Source organism: Hydra viridissima, unplaced genomic scaffold (assembly GCF_058129835.1).
Source record: "Hydra viridissima isolate aposymbiotic clone 2 unplaced genomic scaffold, HvirCarnegie_v1 scaffold_2, whole genome shotgun sequence".
NCBI lineage: Eukaryota > Metazoa > Cnidaria > Hydrozoa > Anthoathecata > Hydridae > Hydra > Hydra viridissima.
This window is the reverse complement of record NW_028324301.1, coordinates 13,371,670-13,396,027: the sequence shown is the minus strand read 5'-3', so window position 1 is coordinate 13,396,027 and position 24,358 is coordinate 13,371,670. Positions and strand designations below refer to the sequence as shown.

The 24,358-nt window shown below is 26.8% G+C and overlaps 1 protein-coding gene and 1 pseudogene across 6 annotated transcripts in view; one reads left to right on the top strand and one right to left on the bottom strand.

Moving 5' to 3' along the window:
• LOC145187058 (uncharacterized) overlaps positions 1-19,825 on the bottom strand; it is a 33,728-nt pseudogene extending 13,903 nt beyond the window's left edge. Inside the window, exons 1-4 of the transcript XR_016450320.1 lie at positions 17,688-19,825; positions 16,518-16,647; positions 16,292-16,375; positions 16,054-16,146 (exon numbers count right to left, since the gene is read on the bottom strand). The product of XR_016450320.1 is annotated as an uncharacterized LOC145187058 (transcript). The remainder of the gene's footprint in view (positions 1-16,053; positions 16,147-16,291; positions 16,376-16,517; positions 16,648-17,687) is intronic.
• On the top strand, positions 293-13,488 carry LOC145180788 (uncharacterized). Of its 5 annotated transcripts, XM_090080591.1 has the most exons (23): positions 293-991; positions 1,676-1,739; positions 2,750-2,804; positions 3,116-3,988; positions 4,092-4,130; positions 4,394-4,438; positions 4,589-4,642; positions 4,924-5,020; positions 5,131-5,296; positions 5,392-5,584; positions 5,699-5,737; positions 6,199-6,348; positions 6,805-6,867; positions 7,026-7,091; positions 7,176-7,220; positions 7,439-7,510; positions 7,694-7,750; positions 7,855-8,935; positions 10,536-11,078; positions 11,228-11,365; positions 11,804-11,863; positions 12,473-12,559; positions 12,894-13,485. In XM_090080591.1, the coding sequence occupies exons 3-23, from the start codon at positions 2,793-2,795 to the stop codon at positions 13,031-13,033; spliced, it is 4,020 nt and encodes a 1,339-aa protein (XP_089936717.1). In that variant the 5' UTR covers positions 293-991; positions 1,676-1,739; positions 2,750-2,792; the 3' UTR covers positions 13,034-13,485. The 5 variants fall into 5 exon arrangements, with proteins under 5 accessions (XP_089936717.1, XP_089936718.1, XP_089936716.1 ...); XM_090080592.1 differs by lacking the exon at positions 7,176-7,220 and having other exon boundaries at positions 293-1,739; positions 12,894-13,486; XM_090080590.1 differs by lacking the exons at positions 293-991; positions 1,676-1,739 and having other exon boundaries at positions 2,559-2,804.
• Positions 19,826-24,358: the final 4,533 nt, after the last annotated feature.

The window sequence follows — 24,358 nt, the reverse complement described above, 5'->3', positions numbered from 1 at the left end:
TTGCTTCTGTATAAGCAGCTATGCCTTTTCGTGTCGCGCTCCTACAGTAGAATATCAATACCTTCTATAGAATATCAATACCTTCAATCTTTTTTTAAAACTAAAAATATAAAATGGAAAACATCCCAAGAACTTTTATATTTCTAGTTCATATTAAAAAATTAAATTAAAGATAAATTTAATTACTAAAATGAAACATTTTACAGCTTTTGTAATGAACTAAAAATCTTTGCAAAAATAGTTTGTTCTCAGTGTTTGTGTGCTCAACGTGAACTCGAATTTGCAAATTTGCCAAACTTAAAACAGTGAATATAACCTTCAGTATTTTCCATGGGTTTCCAAACTTCCTCGTGCTATTTGATTCTTATTTGCATTTGTTTAAAAATATAGTTTCAAAGTGTGACCCAATATCAGTGCCGAGTTCAACTTTAGCAGCAGTTTTTTTACAAGGAGAGAAACGCCAAAAAATTTCATTCGTCATCTGTAATTCTTGTGATTAATAAGAAACATTTCTCGAAAGAACGAGTTACTATTGATGAAACCTAGTAACTTGTTACAAATTATGGAAAAAAACCTATTTCGATTTTCGGTAGAATTAACGAAGACCAATCAATTCGACGAATATATAAGGGTTTAAAGAAGAATAGTTTTTTGACAATAATTTATGAGTTTTAGTAGTCGGCGTTCACTCGTAAACATGCGCAGCGAGATAAATTGTTACACTCCTGTAACCAACGATTAGATTACAAGTTGCAAAGTGTTACGATTATGTATAAACCAACTGTTAAACAATTGAAATATTGTGTGCGTTTTTCTATTTGTTCTTACATAATTGTGACTAGATAAATTACAACGAACTAAAAAAGATGCAATTATTCGTAATTTAAAAATATAAAACGCTTTTATTTCAGAAACTGAAGTAAAGGTCTGCCTCATAATTATGAATGACAAGAAGAGTTAATTTATGGCTGTTCCGCAATTTTACTAAAAGGTAAAGAACTTCGCAGACTTAAAGTCATCTATAAGAAATGAATGCAGTATTATATATTTTTGAGTAGTGAAAATGTTGTGGGTAAATTATCATCTTTTAGTACTTGCTTCAAGATTTTCTAAACTGTTGATTCTTGTAACAGTTAACTAACTAGTAAAGTTCAAGAAAGAATTTTAAATTGAGATATCAAATGACTTCTCAAAGATACTATTGAAGATTAACAACACTTTTAAAAAAGCTCACAAAGGAATAATATTTGCGATATTAAAAATGAGGCAGTTGTTAGTAACACTTAGTTTCCGAACCAGAAAACTTAAATTTAACTAGTGATATTTTGCATAATAGTTTGAGGAAGTGAAATCAGATTTTTAACCTAATTAAGAGTGAAAGTGGAAATTGAATTTAAGAACAATTAAGTAGAAGTAAATAAATTAAGAACGGGTTGACAAAAGAAAAGCAGTCAATGACTCTAATACCTTTCGAGTAACCTTTTACTGTTAAAAAGTTGTTATGAAGTTTAAAAGTCGTTAATTTAATAATTCATCTGCTTAATAAGTCGGTAAACATAGAAGTTGGTTTCTATCCATCACTGGAATTTGACTTCATTCTTTTCAAAATGTTTCCGATTTACTTTAATTCTCATTTTAAAAACGTGAAATTGACTCCTTGAAAACGTTTAAATAGCCTTTAGGACATATCATGAGGCATATGTGACCGAAGAAGACTGTGAAGAGTAAGTGATAGAAAGGTATTTCTTATTTTTTAAAAGTTTTGTGTTAGACAATTCGCGAGGTTAGAATAATTTTGTTCTATCTCCATGTTTAAACGTTGGGAGAAAGTTTTTGATTTTTTCTTAAAGTAAAAATTGTTTAAAGTTTTAGCTGTAATTTAAAAAAAAAAAACAACAACTTATGCTTTAAATAATTTGTTTAAGCAAATTATTTAGAAAAAAATGTGTAAAATAAAGCGTGTTTTAAAAGTTATTATTGCTAACTAAAATTAACAACTCATTTTCTCCCAACTTTTAAAACGGGAGATAAAACAAAATAATTCTAACCTCGCGAATTGTTTCTTGATTTTTTATAGAGTATTTCAAAATTACTGTAACTTAATATCAAGAATCTTAGAACAGTAATAAAGGTAACCCAAGTTGAGATTACCTGGTTATAAATGAAACCCATTTTTAAGTTGTTTATGTTTATTCTATATTTACTATCATCTTTCAAATAATTGGAAATGTTTTCAAAAACAAGTGTTTATAATAAAAAATAGACGTGGATTTCAGTTAAACATTGAAGCTTGAGCGTTAAAAAAAACACTTGTTGAGTTTTTAAAAAATGTTTATGGATCTTATTATAAATTTTGCCTAATTTCTACATTAGCTACTGTAATGTGCAACTTTGGAAACCGAATTTCATGGCATATAATTTGAATTTCTTATAAGTTTCAAACTTTGGAAAATTTTTTAAAGAGATGTAAAATCTTTTATTCACCTGTAATTTAACGTAGTTGACTGGATTACTTACAAAAATAAATAAAACTAACAAAAAAATTTATTTATCATTACTGTCATAAACACGCTCTCTTGGTTTATTAGTACAGTGAACAAAATTAAAATAAAGTATAATAAACAACTAAACATCTGCTTAACATGGTTTTACATTAAGAAGTAGAGAAATTAATGTTTTTTCTACTTTAAAATTATATCACATCAAAAGCCACATCAAAAGCAACATTAACTTAAAACTTTATATTTAGAAATATTTTTAACTGTTTTCCGAAGTTCTGAGGACTATTGAAAATGAGTTCTACGGTAAGCAAATTTACTTTTTAATATAGTATTATTATATAGATAAAATTTCTTGGATAATCAGATATTATTAAATTTCATTACTTACTTATCAAATTTTTAACATTACTTAACTCATTAATAATCAACTGAGTAATTATAAATCTGGTAATACCTGACAAGAAAATCTAAGATAATAAAGGTTTTGGATCACTAATATTTTCAAAAATTCAGTGCAGCATTTACTATTATCTCATCATAAGTTGTTACGTTACTAATTTATAAATTTAGCATAATTAAACTTAAAACGTTATTATTACTGATTTATATTACAGCTTGTAAAAGATGTTGCTGAAACGGACTGCATAAAAAACTATGAAGTATTTGATATGCCTATAAACTTGGTTTCCAAAATAGGTGAAGGAACATCGGCTTCAGTCTTCAAGTATAGCTTAGGAAACAAACAAACGGCCGTGAAGTTGATTAAAACCCAATTTTCTCAAAGAAAAACAATGCTAATTGCAACAAAATTAAAAAAACTACAACATAAAAACGTTGTAAACTTTCTAGGTTATTCTGTAAGGCCAACCGCTTTGTTTTTTGAATTATGCGCCACTAATATTGAACAAATGGAAGTCAATAATCTGTCTCAGCTCATTGATCTCCTAAATGAAGAGAAAATTTTTTTATTTCAACAAAGATTAGATTTTCTTTTACAAATGTCAGAAGGAATTGAATATTTGCACGAACACAATATAGTTCATAGAGATATCAAGCTTTCAAACATTTTAGTGACAGGGCATCAGTACAATGTAACTTTAAAAGTCAGCGACTTTGATGACTTTGTTGATATAAAAGCAACAGTTACATGTAATATGACGAAGCCCAACAATCAAGGAATGACCCTTGCCTACACAAGTCCTGAACTGTGTAATTGTGAGGTGGAATCTCCAAACAAAAAATCCGATATGTACGCTCTTGCAATAACTGCATTCGAGCTTTTTAGCAGTTTTTCCACAGCATGGCATGGTGTTATACCATTGTTTAAAGATATACTTTTGCTTGATGCAATCAAATCTGGAAAACGACCAAACATAAGCCACATTACCGGTTTATATACGGAAAATACAATTAATGTGGTTAAAGTTACTAACCTGATCGAGACTACATGGCAAGACAATCCAACGGCTAGACCAACCATATCTGAGGTAATAAAAAAAGAAAAGCTTTAATTTCACTTTCACTTTGAAATTTAGATATAAAAATATACTAAAGATATATATAACAAGCTCATTAAAAACATTTTTTTAGTGGAGAGAAACAGTGTCAAGTATAATAACATCTGTCATGGTAGGTGACCTTTCATGTTTTAGCTATAGCATTAACAAACATTTTTATTGCAAACTTGTAATTTATTTAATTCAAAAGTTGTTTTTTTAATATGCATCCTCACATACCTATTCATTAAAAATTGACTACCACGCCCACCTTTATACTAGGCTAAAAATAAAACTTCTGAAAATTTATTTCATGCAATGTGAGAGTAACAAGAGTAGTACAATATTCCAAATGTTATTTAACACAGTTCATTATAAATACTTATATTAAATTAGGGTGCACCAATTCAAGCATGTGACATAAATACATCAACATTGCAGGTTTGTTTTTTTTTAAATAGAACATGCAAGCAAGAAAACTTGCAACTTCTACAGACTTTTGAGTAATTCACTTTTAAAGAAGTAGTTCTGAAAATAACCCTTCAATAGCACACAAATTTCTTCCTAACTATTTCAAAAATACAATTATAGGTATCAAGTAGCATTCAGCCATATCATGAAGAGAAGATAGTAAATAAATGTCAGGTAACAAACCCATTAGGTTACTAGCTCAACAATGATAACAACAAAGAGCATTTATATAACTTAGACTTTAGTAATTATCATTATAATATTTATAATAATTAAAATATATATTACAATAATTATAATAAACTTTATATTAAAATTTACTTTTGCTGCAGAATTTTATTCATATAAATCCAGAGGGAAAAAAAAACAACATTTTGACTGTCCTATGTTTTTATATTGTAAATAGCAAGCCAATTTTTTAGGAGAAACTCAGTGATTAAAAATTATAATTTTAGAGAAAACGACTTTCTCCAATTGAGGCAGCAAAGCACTATATTTCATTAAAGGAAGATCCAAGTTATTTAAAAAGAGAATTTATTAACCAAACAAAAGGTCAGAAAACTTGTCAGAAAATATATTTCTACAAACTTTCTAATGTAAAAAAAAGAATATCAGAATGAAATATTACATAACAGATATCAAATATGGTTTTACTTGTATAGGTTTTGGAGTGTTTGCATGCAAAAGCTTAAAAAAAGGAGAATTCATAGTAGAATATAGGGGGGATTTCGTTGCAAAAAGCACACTGGAAAATAAAGAAAAGTTATACGAAGAAACAAATGCTGGCAGTTATGTTTATGACTTTTTACACAAAAATATTGAATACTGGTACTAAACTAAATTTTATTCTAAAATTCATCTAAATTTTATAATGTTTTCTTTATTTATATTGATATTCTTTTAAAACAAAAATTTTTATTTAGCATTGATGCAACTCCATACAATGAATACTTAGGACGCTATGTTAATGACTCAAAATACTTTGCAAATGCATACATGAAAAAGATTTTGCATTGTGATGTTCCTCATTTATGTTTATTTGCTTTGAAAGACATTTGTGTTGGTGATGAAATTCTCTACTTTTATGGAGTTGATAATCTAAAGTGGCATGCTGAGGTTTTTTTTTATTTTCTTCTCAAGTTTTAACTACTTATTTTTATATTTTGCCAATTATTTGCATTCCCTGGTGATTTACTTAAAATGTTACTAAAAAACCTTTTTTTAACTCAGGAATTTCAAATGAAGACAGAGCAAAAAAGAATATCAAAGGTAAAAAAACCTTTTAAAAATTTTATCCACACTTTATAAGATAATAACTGTGTGCACAACGATTTAATAATACCCAAATAAATTGTTTTGTAATAAACAAAGTTTGCTGCACCCTACCTCTAAAATCATTTTCACATTGTTAGAGCTGTTCTGTTTTTAGGGCTATCATAAATTACACTTTTTTTTTTCTTCACAAGGATGAATAATAATTTAAGTGAGAAAGATTTATTTTTGAGAACAATTTACTGATTTTTTTAGTTCTAAAGTTAATTTTTGATTTTGAAGCATTATTTTCTTGTTATCTCAAAGTCAATTTTAAAAAACAAGACATTTTTGAAATTTTTTTTATATTCATGTTATATTCACTCCTGTTACTAAAAAAGTATAATCAAAAAGTGTTTATTTTATATGAGAAAATTGATCATTTTCTTTTTATTGAAAAAAAAACAACAAACATTTAGATTGAAAAATTACAAAGACCGAAAAATGGCATAGAACCAGTTGAGAAAAGTGCACAGTTAGATAAAGACAAAGAAGTCAGAAGTGATGTACAGTTTAATAAAGTCACAAAATTGGCAGCTACAGATTGTGATGAAAAAGACAATATTCAAGTAAATATTTCTAAAAAAAGACTAAATGAATATATAACAAACATACATGATATTATTATTTAAAAGCAAAATTTTTTTGGCAAAAAAAGCAAACTTCCTTCATATGTTTTGCAACATACTTATAACAGATTCATTATTTTAATTATATTACTTCTTGTATTTAATCTTAAAGGTTCATCTGATGTACTCTAACCCTAAAAATATTCTTAATAAAGTAAGGATATTTTAAATATAGGGAGTAATATTTTTTTAAAACCTAGTATTTATAAGCCAAATCAAACTCATAATGAAAATTCAAAAGATATTTGATTTCTACTTTGATTATGTTAATTCTATTTCTTTTTCAATTGTTATTATACTTTTTTCATCATTGGTTTTGGCTAGTGACTTTATCAATTATCAAAAAAAAAAAAAGAAAAAGAAAAAAGAAACATCTTTTTATTTTATTTATAATAGATTTTTTCATCAATCACCCAAGAACATCAAAGTGAAAAAGAGTCTTTACCCCAAACTCCACAGGTATACTGCTTTTGTAAACAAATTCATGCTTTTTAATATTTGAAGATTGATTAAAACTAATTGATCATTTGAGAGCAAAAATATTCAGCATTTCAAACTTTAATGGAAATATTTTATGTGCAACAAATGATATAGATTTTTAAAAATTTAATTTAAAGTCCTGTGATGAAGAAAGAATTGATACTCTAGAAAATGAAAGCACATCAAGATCAGATTCCAGTGAGGTATGTGAAGTTTTAACTTTAATTTACTACCACTTTGCATTTATGATATGATTTGATTTAAACAAAATGCTAATGATTTTTTAGGATGACATTGATTTTGAAGCTCTTAACTACAACTTAGTTTTAGAGGTAAATTTATTATTTTATTTGTTAAGCTGAAAACAATTTTAAATACACAAAATGTTTTTTTAAATACACAAAATGTGTTATTTAATTTAATTTTTTAAATGTTATTTGATTATGAATAACTTTTCCATGTTTAAAGTGATCAAAATCAAGTTAAGTTTATTGCTGTTTGATTTATTTTTGATTAATGTAGCAAATATCTTAATCACATTTCTTTGCAGATATCCGATATTAAAAATGCCAAAATAGCTTCAAGCACTTTTATGATAGATGATGTGACAGACAAATCTCAGGTAAAAATTAAGTTGACTTTTTAATAAAAAATATTTTAAATACTTAACATTTTAAAAACTAAGAAAAACACTGATTTTATACTAAACATATTAAATCTTTCTTAGCATTATATGAAATAAAATCAAGAAAAACTATTAAAAAAGAAAACATCTCTTACTTCATACTATTGTTAAATATTCTAGGTAGGTCAAAACAGCCAACCAAAATTGCCTGATGAAGAAATGCCTAAAAAAGTTAAGGTACCTTTGAAAAATACATTTTTTTTACACAATTTATAAATCAATCTGAATAAAGTTAAATCCCAAAATTTTCAGAAATTGAAATTTAAAATTCTAAACTTTAGAATGTAAGAAAAAAGAAGCCACATCGATTTTGCATTTTTTGTAAAAAGTTTACATCATATTTAACAAGACACATAAAGCTTATGCACAAAAGTCATCCAGAAGTTGAAGTTGCATCATCAATTAAATCAAAAAAAGAAAGAGATGAAGCTTTTGGAATGTTTAAAAGAAAAGGGATTTTGGAAGTCAATGTAGCTGAAGCTGGAAAAGCGGAACCAAAATATGAAAGAGAACGAGAGGCTCAAAAATATAAGGAAATTAGTTATTGCAGTCAATGCCTTGTGTTTGTTTCAAAACGATTCTGGCACAATCATGTGAAGTCGTGTCAAAAACACTCATGTCAAAAAGTTCTTCCTGTTCCAGTGGGGCTTCTAAGATTACCTGAAGAAGCAAGATTAAGTGATGAATTTAAAAAAAACATTTTATCACATTTTCGAACAGATAAAATTGGTCAGATTTGCCTAAAAGACATAACAATTCTTAAAATTGGTTCAGTCTTTTATGATAAAGAAAAGAGGAAACTTGATAAAGTTATGGAAGCAAGAAGCTCTGTCAGAAACGCCATGAGACAATTGGCACATCTTTACAACCTATTTTTACACTGCAAAAACTTACCAACACAAAGTAATGATTCTAGTAGTATGTTTTTGCGCTCTAACTTCTTTGCCTTAAGAGAAGCAATAGATATTTTTACAAAAAAGGCAGATTCAGGCATCAAAGCTGGTTTAAAACAAAATTTATTTTATTTAATAAAACGTGCTGCAAAAGTTCTTAAAGCATTATATTTATCAGAAGCAAATGACAATGATGCTAGTGAAACTGACAAGTTTGTTAGTGTTTTAGAAATGTGGGAGGACTTTATCTTTGGAGATGCCACTTACCAACTAAATAAAAACAAAAACGTAAAATCTCGTAAACCATCTGAACTTCCAGTTGAAGAAGATGTGATTGCTTTTCGCAATTTTGTAATTACAAAAATGGCAGATTTAGCAAAAGATTCCTACCAATGGTTTGACTCTGAATGTTTTGTTGAGCTTCGGGATTGCGCATGTGCAAGACTTACATTGCTAAATGCTAGAAGAGGTATGGAATTACAACTATTGTTTTTATACTATTTAACAAATTCTAAAATAATATCAGCTATTAACATCATATCATTTCAGGATGAACTACTTCCATATAACTTGCATAATCTTAGTTTGTTATAATTACAAATACAATTTTATCTAAGCTTAAGAAAAAAAAAATTAGAGCTTGTAACTGATGTTAATGTAATTTTAAATAGTGTTAATTTAGCAACATAACCTTGTGGTTTTTTACTATAAAAGATATTTTGTAAAACATAAAGGTTTTCAACTAATATTTGTGAGATTGACATAAAAGCTTGTTGTTCTCACAAACTTTGTGGCTTTAAAATCTGTTTACTTCATTTTTTATGTTATTTGTATACAAGATCTTTTTTTAAAATCTATGCCTACTTTTTAAGTGATATAACAAGGTCAAGAATTATAACACATGATTAATAAATCAATAGTTTCTGCTAAAAAATAAAAAATAAAAAAAAAAAAAAACAAGAATCCTCATAAAACAGTATTTGAGATTTTTCTTTGATTAAAGTAAAATTGTTCTTTGAATAGAATATTAACAGATTTAAATAATACAAATAATTAATTATATTGGTAAACTAAACAAACCTAGTATATTAAACATATGAAATGGTAGATCATTATTATAAATATATGGCAAAAATATAAAGGCTAAGTGTCAATAAATATCTTCTTTTTTTTTTTACTTTTATAATAATAATAACAGTAGTAGTAATAATTATTATTATTATTATTATTTTACTTTTAATGTATTTTATTTAATAATATCATTATAACTTTATATATTTTATTTAATAATATTATTTTTAATATTACTATTTATTATTATTACTATTATTATTATCTTTATTATTACTATTATTACTATTATTATTATTAGTATTATTTTTGTTATTATTATTATTATTATTATTATTATTATTATTATTATTATTATTATTATTATTATTATTATTATTATTATTATTATTATTATTATTATTATTTTTATCGATACTATTATTACTACTATTATTGTTATTATTGTTATTATTATTATTAATATTATTTTATTATTATTGTTATTATTGTTATTATTATTATTTTATTATTATTGTTATTATTATTATTATTATTATTATTATTATTATTATTATTATTATTATTATTATTATTATTATTATTATTATTATTATTATTATTATTATTATTATTATTATTATTATTATTATCATTATCATTATTATTATTATTATTATTATTATTATTGTTATTGTTATTGTTATTATTATTATTATTATTATTGTTATTATTATTATTATTATTGTTATTCTTATTATTATTATCATTACTATTATTATTATCATCATTATTACTACTAAGGACAATAATGATAACTATTATTATCATTATTGTCCTTATTCAAATGTCTTAATATTATATTTAGTGTTTATATATACAAAATGTGATATATATTAGAAAAACAAATAAAAGGATAATCTAATTAAAAAAAATTAAAATTTTGAAGCTTTTTTTTTTTTATAAAAGTAGTTATATAAAACAAACTTTAAATTTTATATTTGCATTTTACATATAAGGTGGTGAACCAGCCAGGCTTCATCTTGATGAATACCAACAAGCTATTGAAAACACATGGATAGACAAACAACGCTTGCTTGATCTAGATGAGATTGATCAAAAGCTAGTTGAAACTTTAAAAATAACTTTTATGTCTGGAAAAGGAAACAATCATCTAGTTCCTGTTCTTATTCCTCCAGATACCCTTCCAGCATTAAAAATTATAGCTAATAGCGATATAAGAAGAGAGGTAAATATACCAGAAGGAAATAAGTTTTTATTTGCATGTACAAGAAATTCTGAAGGACATACATCTGGTTGGAATGCTGTTCATAGTGTCATTCAAAAATTAAATCTAAAAAAACCAGAAAACTTGAAAGCCACTACAAATCGACATAGAGTGAGTACATTATTTTCTGCCCTTGATTTACCTGAAAAGGATAGAGCAGTATTTTTTAAGCATATGGGCCATTCAAAAGAAATAAATGAAAACACCTACCAAGTACCACTTGCCTTGATGGAGATAACTAAAGTTGGAAGACATCTTCTTAATTTTGATTCAAGTAGGTTTAACTTTTTATTATAATTTGAGAATTTATCATACAGATGTTTGATGTAGGAAAAAGAGCACTTAAGCTCAGCTCTTAGAAAAAACTAGAAAAAAAAAAAATTTTAAAAACTTATATCTTTTTGATTTTATTTTCTTAAAAAGATGGAAGTTGTTCCAAGACACTTAATGAGAGCTCAAGTTTCCCTCAAACTATTAATCTTGTATCTAACAAAGCTGATGTTGAACCTAAAAATGACATAGATAAAGCTTATGCAGATTCATCAGCTGAAAGTCAAAAAGGTAGTTACAGTTTTTGTTAAATTTGTGGTAAAGTATTTTATGTTTTCTTAATAATATAAGAAAAAGTCTTTTTGCATAAATTTGCACAAAAAGTCCAAACTTATGCAGAAATTTAAGCATTTAAGAGCTGTTCTAATGTTTCTAAATTTACTGTTTTTACTTTAGTTTCCATAATATCCCATAAATTTTATCTTATATTTTGGCTAAAACTTTTTCATTTAGTTCAGCTTTTAATAAATAAAAGTACTTTGTTTCAAAAGTTTCGCATTCTTATTTAAATTTAAGCTACCTTTTGAAATCAAGTAAAAGGTCAAAAATTACCTCAGTGTAACTGAATGATCTACATTCAAAATTCTAAACACTGTTCTTAATTTGACTGTCAGATTTTAGTATTGTTTATTATTTATTTTTTGTAACTTGTATCATTTGTTCTCTTAGAAATTGTGAAAAGAAACAAAAAGAGACAAAAAGTGGAAGAACCACAAAAAGATTTGGCAGGTATCTAATTATTTAGTAACAAATATAATTTTTAATTAGTTTTTTTGAAATGGTTAACTGTTTGAATGTTTCTGAGATATAAATAAAACTATCTGTAAACTAGAGAATCATATTTATAATAAATAATGTTTCTATAAAATTTGGCAGCCAACAATTATTGGCTTAGAAAAAAAAAAAAAATTTTAAAGCTTTTTAAAACATTTTAAAGCTTTTTAAAGATTAAACAAACAAAACAAAACAAAACAAAAAAACAAATGACTGAAATAAAAGAGAAATACCTCAAGACACATGGCGCTCCAGTGTTATTCATCACATTTTTATTTGCTAAAATAAAAAAAACAAAAACAAAACATACAGAATAAATGAAAAAATTAAAATATATTAAACATTTAAAAAAAGTCATAACAAATAAACCAGATTTAACATGACTAAACTTCTCCTAATAGTTATATATATACTCTACACAAGTATCATGTAAACATGATAGTGGTGTAGAGTATAAATACATATATATATGTGTGTGTATCTTTTTTTTGAAAAATATTTCTTTTTTATTTTGCACAAATATGCTCTAATTATTATTATCATTTTTTTCTTTTTATTTTTTAGAAAGAGAGTATCATGTTTGGGTGCAAAGAGATGAAAAAATACTGCTGGACAAATTTCAAAGTTGCATTGATGACAACAAAATGCCAAGTAATCTCCATTTTTAAAAACTATGAAATCTTTTACGCTAAGAACTATGCTTTTGATTATGTTTTACAATCTGAAACATAATCATGAGCATAAAAAATAACAAATAAATATTTTAAAACCATAGTTCTATATAAATTATAGATATACATTTATAAATAATTATTGATAATCTTAATTTCTGCTTAACTAATAAAAAATATAAAACAAACAAATAAGAGATATAAAAAGGCAATATTTCAAACTACATCATGAAAAAAAAAAGATTTAGAACACTAACTGTTTTTTTATTTGGATGTGCTAGCAAAGAAGATCTCTAACTTATTTTTTTTTTTAGGTAAACAAGAGTTGCTTGAGTTTTTGGAAGAGTTTTTGAAGGAAATTCCATATAAAACAGCTCGAACCAAACTTACAAATGAACGAATGAAAAGTTTAAATAAAAAGAAAGAACGTTTAAAAGATATTAACATTTTATAATCATAGTTATTTTTCCTTTCTTGCGATTTTTGATTCTATTAGGGATCCTAAAAATGAATTACTTGCTTGTATTTGAGTTTAGTCACCTAGATTTGCTTTAACACTTTGCCTTTGTCTAACAGATGCTTTAATTAATGCTACAGCAGCAAATAATCAGAATTGGAAAATATGTGTATTAACTTGAACTGCTAACAAACAAAAGCGCGTCAAAGATTATCGCATCGTGCTAATTTCTTTCCTTGTAATGCTGTTGAATTTATTATAAAAGTTCTCAAAGAACTTTGTTTTTTATTTCACGGCAACCGAAATTTTTTAAACATTTGAACGGAGAGGTCGTTTTCTTGTAATAGGGAAAGATGTTTTTGAAGCATAAAAGTTGTTACAAAAAGCCTACAAATCTGGTGGCGGATTTTAAAATTCGTTAGATATTAAAAGTCGGGCTCATAAAAAACTTAATTTTCATATTCAAGTTTTTTTTTTCGTGCCACGTACCTTTTTCCTCAAATAAAAACTTGTTCTTCTAATTTTTAATTTCTAAGTCAAACGATTTCAAATTTATGTAGGCTTATGCAAACAAAGTGTTTTGCTAATTGGCTTAAATTTTTTTCAAAATGACAAAATAAAAATTTTTGATCAAGATTCAAAAAAGAAAGCTGACATGCTATTGTTTTTTTACATGGTCGCTTTAAACTTTTTCTATTAATCTTTTGATAATGGCTCCTTTTCCATTACTTGGTAATCTTTCATGACTTGTGACACAAAGTAAAATTCAAATGTAATATCATAATAATTCATTAATTGACCTAAGTTATAAAACTTAGTGCAACTTTTTTAACTTTACACATCTATCCGTAAAATAATTTTCTAATTAGGAAATCGTCCTTTGAGTGAAAATATTTCTTTATTAAATTTAAATTTAAGATTAGAAGCGAACTTTATCTATTTAAAAGTAAAATTTTGCATGTTGGTGATAATTTTTACATTTTTTCAAACATGCCAGAATTTGAACAACATTTAAAAGAAAACTAAAACTGACTGCAACATAAGCTATTTGCTCATTTTTAAAAACATCCCAAATTGTGTTTAAACATTTTTTAATTATTGCAGTAAACTGTTTTCTTTCTCTTTTACCTCTTATCGTCATTATCCTATGATTTTCTTAAACATCATTTCATAATATCAGAAATTCTATTTCCTTTGTATTTGCACATACTAGTTGAGACCGAGGAGTAGCTGCCTCTCGGAAGAAATAAAATAAGTTTTAAGATTAGAAATAGTAAAAATGTTTTTGGGGAGATGTCTAGACTCACGGAGATGAATAAGTTTAACTGCTATGCATAGTTGACAAACATACACAACAAAACACCGGATTGTTTTATATATGCTTGTCTTTTTACAATGTTAACACGTACTAAAGTTTAATGAGCGCGGTTAAAAGAATTTAAAATTTATATAACCCAAAAGAAACATTTTTGTATAACACAGGTTTAATTCGAACCTTAAACGCGGTTTGATCAGAATTAGAACCATCCACTATGCCACGCGAACTTTAGGATAAGTTGTTGTTATTTTAAATATGTACGCATTTTCCAAACAAAAACTTCCTTCACTGTATTACTGCTAACAAAGAAGATTTACGAAATCATATACACAAAAATTTTTTTTACACTAAATTTTATGCTAATAATAAATTGTAGGGGATGAGATGGGGAAAAAGAAAAACATCTGTGCTTTGTAATACATATATGTCCTCAGGCCCATAATTGTGTCACAGAGGGGTTTCGAAGAGACTACAGCACTAACAGCCATAATCTACACCACCGTTTAATTCCACAACTAGGGTAAAATGAGCACGTATTCAAATTTTGAAAGCTATTATCTATTTATTGTTTTAATTTTTTTCTTTCTCTTCTTCTTTTCATCATCATATATTTCAATGATCATCTTAAATGCTATCCTTTCCTAACATCAAAAATTTTTTTTTTTACTTTTTACTTTTTACATGTTGCCTAAATAAATAAATAAATAAAACTGATTAAGATATTATAAAGATATTCAATTTTAATCGAGTAAAGATATAACTTTCAGAAATACTTTCGAGACAATTTTTTTCTCGTACGATGAACATTCAAGCAATTTAAGAAAAAAATAACCTACTTACGGCTTCGTGTTTATTGACGTCCATTTACTGTTTGCAGAACTGTTTTCAAACTTTAAAAAAAAATTAATTTATTCCAAACAGTATAAACAAAGTGTATAAAAGTTATGAAGGTTTATAAATAATGAGTCGTATAACATTTTTTTACTTTTTTTTTTTTGCAAAAAATATCGACCAAGAGACAACATTAACATAATCAGACAATTCCGTGTATTTATTTATCTATTTTTTTTTATTTAGTAATTCTTTTGATAATAACCAAACAAACAAAAAAAATCAAAAAAATGCGGTTTCATTAATTCTTATTAATTAATTTTATAAAGGAAGATGTTTTGCAGTCGGAAACATGCGACGCATTAAAACAAACTTTTATATACGTGTAGTCCTAGTATAGCTTTTAAAGATATTTTTTATTGAGGTCTACATAAAAAAATCAGAAAAATTAAGGGCTACACGAAGTTTTTAGAAAATATTATTAAAACTTTTTTTTTATATCAAGTTTACATAAAAGCTATAAACAAAGACGTTAATAGGCCAAAATTAAAATTTAATGAATATTTTAGCTAAAACACAGTGTCGCCCTTAACGCGGTTTCTTTACCATGAAGACCTAATAGCGCTCTTAGAAGTATATATATATATATATGTATATATATATATGTATATATGTATATATATGTATATATATATATATATATATATATATATATATATATATATATATATATATATATATATATATATATATATATATATTGTTGCACTTTAATTAAAGTATCATGAAAATATTCTTGCACTTAAGTGCAAGAATACTTTCATGAATCCTAATGTACTTTAATAAATCTCAAATGAATAATTCTCACCAGATTTGCTTCTTTTAGTTTTTGACTTTGTTTTGTTTTCCATTGACTTTGTAAAAGGTCTAGGTAGGTCAATTTTTTGTTTTATCTTATTTGCTAAATAAAATAAAACAAAATCAGTGAAAAATAGGATAAAGAATATATATCTTTTATTTCAATAATAAATATATAAAAAATAGTTTTGCTGTTAAATGAAAACTGTGACATAAGCAGCATTAAACTGTTTTAAGCTTTATGTTACCTGTTGCTTGACTTATTACAGGCTCAGCATCACTGTCATGTTCAGTAGTAGACATTTCTACATCTTTGCACCATTCATAGTCATCTAATGATAATGATAAAACTACAATTGATTTACTATTTTTGAAATTAGCTACATTTATGTTAAACTGTGAAATACCTACAAAGCAATGGCTTTAATTATTCAAAATAATTAGGAAGTCTTATTTACTAGTAAACTATCCTACCTGCAGTGAATTTAACTTTGACTAACTTATATGAAGGCCAGGTTTCATCTAACTCATCCAAGTTCTTAGCACTTCGTTCTACATACGCACCTTCAGGCCAAAATACTCTGTCATCTTTTATCCAATGACTAGGTACAACAGCATCTACCACTTTTTTGTTTTTCTCCACAAGAGAAACCAGAGAATAAGACATTTTGATTAGAAATCTAAAATATAATGACAATCATATTTCAATATGATAAATTATGAAATAAAAATAAAATAACTCAAAAAGCAATAATTTATTTATATAAATAAAATTAAGAATTACAATTGATTAAAATGAAAAGATAAATGACTTTTTAAATTTATTATTAAATTAAAATGAAGCTTACTTTTCCTAAAAGAACCAATATCTTCAAAACTGAGTGAAAAGATTATTTAAAAATGCATTTTTATACCAGTAAAAAATCAGACAGATAAATTTTAACTATTTGTCAATTACTTTATTATTGTAATTAAAAAATAGATGTTAGATGTAACAGGAAATGATTGTTATACTTAAAAGAAAAATTATACAAAATTTATACAGAAAATGATGCTTGTAGACTTAATTAAAAGTTAAATTAAACAAATTAGTATTTATTGAAAAGCTCTCCATTATTCATTAAAAGCTCACCATTAATCATTAAAAAAATTCAAAATTCTAAAAAAGAAATATGAATTTAAAAAAATTAGCAATTAACATTCTTTCATAAAAACAGCATTAAAGTAATTTGAAAATCATCATGCACTTACTATCAACTATTATTTATTTATACAACATAATATTATATAACAAAAAAAAAAAAATTGCAATGAAATTATTTTTTAAACTATGTTGTTAAAAATTATAGAAATATTACATATAACTATTATAAAAGTTATAATAAAACATAATGATAATAAAAATAATAAAAATTAAAAAAATATATATATATTTTTAAAATTACCCATTTTTAACGCAATAATTTATTTAATAAATGTGCACATTTTTTATTTTATACAAGAAAGCAAAGTTAACTTAGATTCTTTAAAATCATATACATAGTTGGCTTACCACATCACATCATTAAGTAAAGTACATAGAACAACCCCATCATTGACTGGTAGACATGCAACCTTTCTTTTAATATCTACCTTATTTACAGTTTTTCTTTTGCCAATGTTAGACTTGCATAAAAAATAAATTCCAACCATCTTTGAATCAAATGGATCAGGAAAGTAATTTCTTAATAGACTCTTGTGGAACATTTTACAAATAAAAGTAGTCATATCTAAAATACTTATAATAAAAACAATTTTTCCGGAATGGAGAAGAAAACAATTGTCTTTTTCATTTGTAGAAATTTTGGTCTTGATATCCTTTGAAAAGTTTATTGAATTATTTATTTCAAACTCATGAATACGTTTCACAACTTGAGATATAGGATTATTTGGTTGACGAATAAACCTTTTTAACGAATTTAAATAATTTTCAAAAGGAAAGCAAGAAATTTGATCTAAATTACATCCAAAGTTTGAAACATCATTATGCAAGTGAATAAGACAGTGTACATTATATGAACAAAAAGAATCACTATACAACTCCCTACTACTTGCAACAAAATAGACCAGTAATTTATGAGCATATTCCAAATGGTCATTTCTGTAATCTTGATTTTCCTCAAGCATAATTCTTATTGCAACAGATAAAGATAAAAAATTTATATAAATTGGTGAACTAACAGTTCCTTTAAGGGCTATCATTCCAGTATATGTCAAGAACTGTCTGAACTCAGTTGCCTTCCATCTTCGTAGATCGCTTAGCCCACGTGGCTGGCGTGCAAATTCTGAAGGCATTTTTCCATAATGCAATAAAATAGTGTCAGAGACTACATTTAACTGATTAGATGATATGCGACAACAACGAGGGCCTTCTTTTAAGTATAGAAGCAATCTTTTAACAACTCCTAAGCAAACTAAATGCATATAGTCCAAACAAAAATCTTTGATGCATTGAACACTGGAGTGGATTAAAGGACTAACAAGTAACTGATGTCCTGTATAAGCTATCTGCTTAAAATCCTGGTCTATCCTTGGTTCGCAGTCAAGATCATGAGAAACTATTCGATTTTCTATATTTACTCCATGAACTTTACATCTTTCACATGCATCATAACCAGTATGACCCTTAATTCCCTTTAAAAACTGACGTGCTGGAGCATCACAAATAAATCCTTTAATATTTACATTAAATTTTTTGCCATTATAGTGTAAACCAAAAACCTCCAAATTACGATACTCGTCTAAAAAATCTTTTAAAAATTCCTCACAACTGTCAGGTTTGGAGCTACCACAGTAAAGAGCTACAACAAATGGACTGGCAAGTTGAAAAGATGCAAGAATAGGCCAAAGTTGTGTGTTTGATGATTTGAACAATGGTATACCATCTACGTTAATCAATAGATTAATTGTCTTCAAAGAATTAATATTATGAGATGAAAACTCTTTTAACTTACTTTTTGTTGAACTTTTTAAACCTATGTAAAAATAATCACCACCACATTTTTGTTTTAGAGGAACTTTTCTTGGTGTCCTTAATAAGGTTCTTGAATCTTTAGGCAATTCTTTGTGACCATGATTTCTTAATATTAGCAAGATATGATTTGTTGCTGCCATTGTAAGGTGATGTTCACATGCCCAAGATGAAATTTCAGAAGCCAAGTTATCTTTATTATGTACATCATCGTTTTCTGAGATATAAATGCTATTTACATCGCTAAAAATGGAAGATGAGGGTGAAACCTCGCCATTTAAATCCAGTCTTCCTTTAACTATTTCAACTTCTTCTTCAACTATTTCAACTTCTTCTTTATCGGATGGTGAATCCAATAAAATGGTCTCTTCACAAGAGTCGTGACAATAATTAAGAACTTCCAACTGGGTTTCATAGTTTCTTCGCCAGAGTCTTAAATAATTTGCGTTAGACATTTCAGATATAAATTTTGATTATCTAAATAGATCATTATTAAAATAAACACTAAACTTATATAAGAATTATTTAACTGAATTAAGTTAATTAACAATAACTAGGTTAGTCCAATGATATATTATATATACTAGATGTCTAACTTGCGGGATTTTATTGGACGAAAAGTGAGGCCGCTTTTTTTGTTTACAAATTGAATCCGCCATTTGTAATAAGGGCAAAAACTATATCCGCCATTTGTAATAAGGGCAAAAACTATATCCGACGTGCGAAATAAAAGTTAAAAATGCACGTTTTTGCCCGAATTAGAAATGGCTCCCACGGCTTTACATTTCGGATCGAAGTTAGACATCTAGTATATATAATATATCATTGGGTTAATCAAGTTTTAAAATACTCCGAAAAACGTAAAAAATTAGAAAATGACTTAAAACGATAAATAACCCCCCAAAAAACGAAAATTAAATAACGACCAGCTCGAGTATAGGGACCCGAGACCCGAACTCGGATCCGGGTAGTTGTTTAGGGTATTACCCGAATTTAAATATTCGGGTAATTACCCGAAGTTATAAATTACCCGTTTCTTTTTAAATCGGGTAATACCCGATTGTTTTTAATACCCGATACTTGATACCCGTAGAATTACCCGAAGAAGTAAAAATACACAAAAGAGTTCAACTCCATTCGCTTATTACATTGAATTACAAATAACAAAAAAAATTTGAAATATGAATATTTGTACTGAAGGAGTTCAAATGTTTTTAAAAATATAAAAACATATTTATACATTATGGCTGAAAATAGGCATAAAGAAAATGGAAATATGAAAATAAAATTTATATACATTCATTACATACATACCATACATACATACATACATACATACATACATACATACATACATACATACATACATACATACATACATACATACATACATACATACATACATACATACATACATACATACATACATACATACATACATACATACATACATACATACACACACACACATACATACATACATACATACATACATACATACATACATACATACATACATACATACATACATACATACATACATACATACATACATACATACATACATACATACATACATACATACATACATACATACACACACATACATACATACATACATACATACATACATACATACATACATACATACATACATACATACATACATACATACATACATACATACATACATACATACACACATACATACATACATACATACATACACACATACATACATAATTGCACAAACAGCTGGACGTGTATTCAAACAGCAAAAAAATTTATTTAATTATCACTATTTTAAATCCTTCATAAAAATTATATATATATATATATATATATATATATATATATATATATATATATATATATATATATATATATATATATATATAATTTTATGGGAAGGATTTAAAATATTCATAATTAAGTTAATAAAAAGAATGCCTTAAAGTAGTCATAAAAAAGTTTTAAAAAAAATATAAAGCTATTTTACATATTTTGTTTTGAAAAAAAGAACGAGATATCCGATTTTATTACCCGACTAATGCGTTGTTCCGAAATACGGGTAGTTCCGATGACCGGGTAACAAAAGCGGGTAGCGTATTAAATAAAAATAATAAATTTTTACTTACTTTTTATATTTAAAAGGTGATAGCACAATGTTTAAAAAAAAGCTGTGAAGAATTGAGTATTAATTCCACCTATTCCATATAAGTATCAATTTTTAGCTAATTAAAAATTATTACTTACATGGAGTAGGTGGAATTAATACTTACATGAAGTATTAGTTCCACCCACTCCATGTAAGTATTAACTTTAAATTAGTTAAAAATTAATACTTACACGGACTGGTTGGAACTAACAAATAGAAATAAATGTGATATTAAAAGAATTGAAATAAAGTTAAATTTAAAAAAGCACAGTAAAAAAAAAAATGATAAAATAAAAAATGAACGAAAATACCCGATCGCGCGAAAAATTCGGTTCGAGGATCGGGTAAGTTTATTACCTGATTTCGGGTAATTTTATTACCCGAATTATCGGGTAATTTTATTACCCGATTTTCGGGTACTTCTACGGGTAATTTTATCACCCGATTTTCGGGTAAAGAAATCGAGTAATAAAATTACCCGTTAATCGGGTACTTCTACGGGTAATAGTCGGGTAGCTTATATCGGGTAATACCCGACCCGAAGACTTGGATATCGGGTAACTAAAGTTATTAAAATTACCCGTCTACGGGTACTCGCGGGTATTCGGGTCGGGTATTCGCTCCCTACTCGAGCGGACATCTTTAATTAACTGAGTTAGCGCATTAATACGCATTAATGCGCTAACCCAGTTACGTGTAAATTTACACGTTTTTAAAAACGTCTCAAAGACGTCACTAGGACGTCTTAACAAAGACGTCGTGTGAGGACGTCTTTGAGACGTCATAAATTGGTCGGAGACGTCGCGACCTAATTAAGACGTCCATAGGACGTCTCTTTGACGTCTGTGCACGCTGGGAGAGGAATGTATTTTGTAGATATATTCTTTGCTGTAATGGCTCTGAATTGACCGTTGGTTGCAGTTTTTATCATCCGGGTGAATGCGTCAGTTTCTACAATAGAAAATGATTGAGTGTCCTCAATCACCCATTTAGTAATGTCAACAACAGTTCTTATTTGATTGATGTCAGTAACTTCCCATTCAGGTTTGGTAGCCTGTTTTCTGCCTTGCCGTGTCTGTGTGTTGGAAGTCCCACAAGTTCCACTTGGTCCAGGCTGTGGCAATGCTGGTGTATCTTTTTGTGCCTGTGGACATCTCTTCTTTTTTCCTCTTTCTTGTGTTTGTTCAAAATCTGAGTCTTTAAAGGCAAGCTCATCAAAAATGTATGGTATTGTTGATTTTTGCTTTCTAATTGTTTATATAAATTCAAGTGGACTCTTTTCAAATGGTTCCTTAAAGGACTTGTGGTGCTTTTATTGATTAAGTATATTTTGCCACAGGCCTTGCATTTCGCCTCGTTTTCCTCCACATTGTTAAAGAATTCCCAAATATTTGATAGCTTAGGCATCTGAAAAGGAAAATAAAGTGAAATAAAAAAAAAAAAAGAAACGAATCGGATTAAGTTTGCCATAGCGGATCGGACGAATATTTCAGATTATTTATTGACTTTAAAATCCACAAAAATGGATCAGATTATTAATAAGGAATAATTTTCGGATTAAAAATTCGAAAACACGGATCAAATCACATTTTCGGTTTACGGACTTTTGAAATATTGAAATATTTGTCTCAATATTTCCTTAATAAAACGTGATTGTTTTTGATGCATACAAACAGTTTCCGAAAAAGAACTAATTATTTATTAAGTTATTTGAAAATTTTCCTTAATATTCGTCTTAACAATAAATGATATTTTAGAGGCATGCATAAAGTTTTCAATAAAAGAGCTAATTATTTGCCTTAATTATTGAATGAACGTAACAATTTTTCAAACTAGTTTTTATCTCTATTTCTACTTTTATTTCTGTTAATATTTAAGTAGAAGAAATATAACAATATAAATTTTATCGGACCAATCCACTAATTGAAGCAATCCGCAATGCGAAATAATTCGCAAAGGAATTCGATCCGCAAAAAAAAAAAAAAAAAAAACCCGCAAAAATTCAGTTTGAAATATTCTTAACTTTTAAATCAAAATAACATAACAATGGCTTACCGTAATAAATGTAGGTAAAAAATAGTAGACATGATCTGTTGAACGAATTGTTGTAGGTTAATATTTGCAAATAGGACTGATTGAAAATAAAAAATAAATCCACTATTTATAGGACGCGCACATTATAAAAATGTTATTTTTTTGAACCACACCATTTAATGGTGACGCGAACGGAACGCGATTCGTATAATTCGCGAATTAAAGTTAAATTGGTTCGTAAAAATTTTTCGGATTAATAATCCGAACAGCGAAGTGAATCCGCAAAAAAAAAAATTCGCTAGTTGTTCGCAAATTAGTTTTCGGATTATTAATCCGAAAAATTTTTACGAACTGACTGTTTAATCCGCAAAGTAAGTCGGATTGGCTTTTTGCGGATTTTACGAACCGAATCGGCGGTGCCTACTTTTAATTGTTGTTAAAGACAATTTTATTTAGTCTTTCATAATTACACAAATTAGAAACTATAACGTCATTATACGTTCATCAACAGGGTACTTCTCATGTCATGTAAATTGAAGCGCGTTTTTTAATAATGCTTATTTGCTTGCCTCGTTTTGTAAACTTTAAATTCAATTTTAAAAAAACTTCAGAATGAAATATTTGCAAATAAAACAAACTGTGTTTTTCCTTTCTATTACATACCTTTACTAAACGATTTTTAGACCGTGACTAACAGCATCTTGAACAGTTGATTATGAAATTACGCCTGTTAATTTCCTAAGGAACTGTTTTCAGTTATTTAGGAAAAACACATTAGCAAACGTCATAGTAATTAAAAGGATTAGCGTAAATTAATTTGAATAGCAGAAAAAAATTTATAAGATGAAATTTGTTAACAAGTTAAGAAGTTGGTATTATGGATAATTCAATGAGAAACTTATGTAAAACTTACACTTGCTTTCAAAGTTTCCGACGGAAGTGTAAATAGACTTTTTAAACAAAGTTGCGGTTTTAACTCACGTGTATAGTTTTCTTATATCTAAGCGTAAAAAAACATGTTAGTTTTTAATGTAGGGTTTTAATTTGATCATATCCAATTTCAATTTACTTAAGCAACTTTCTGAAACGTTTTAAATTCTTACTCCCTCAACA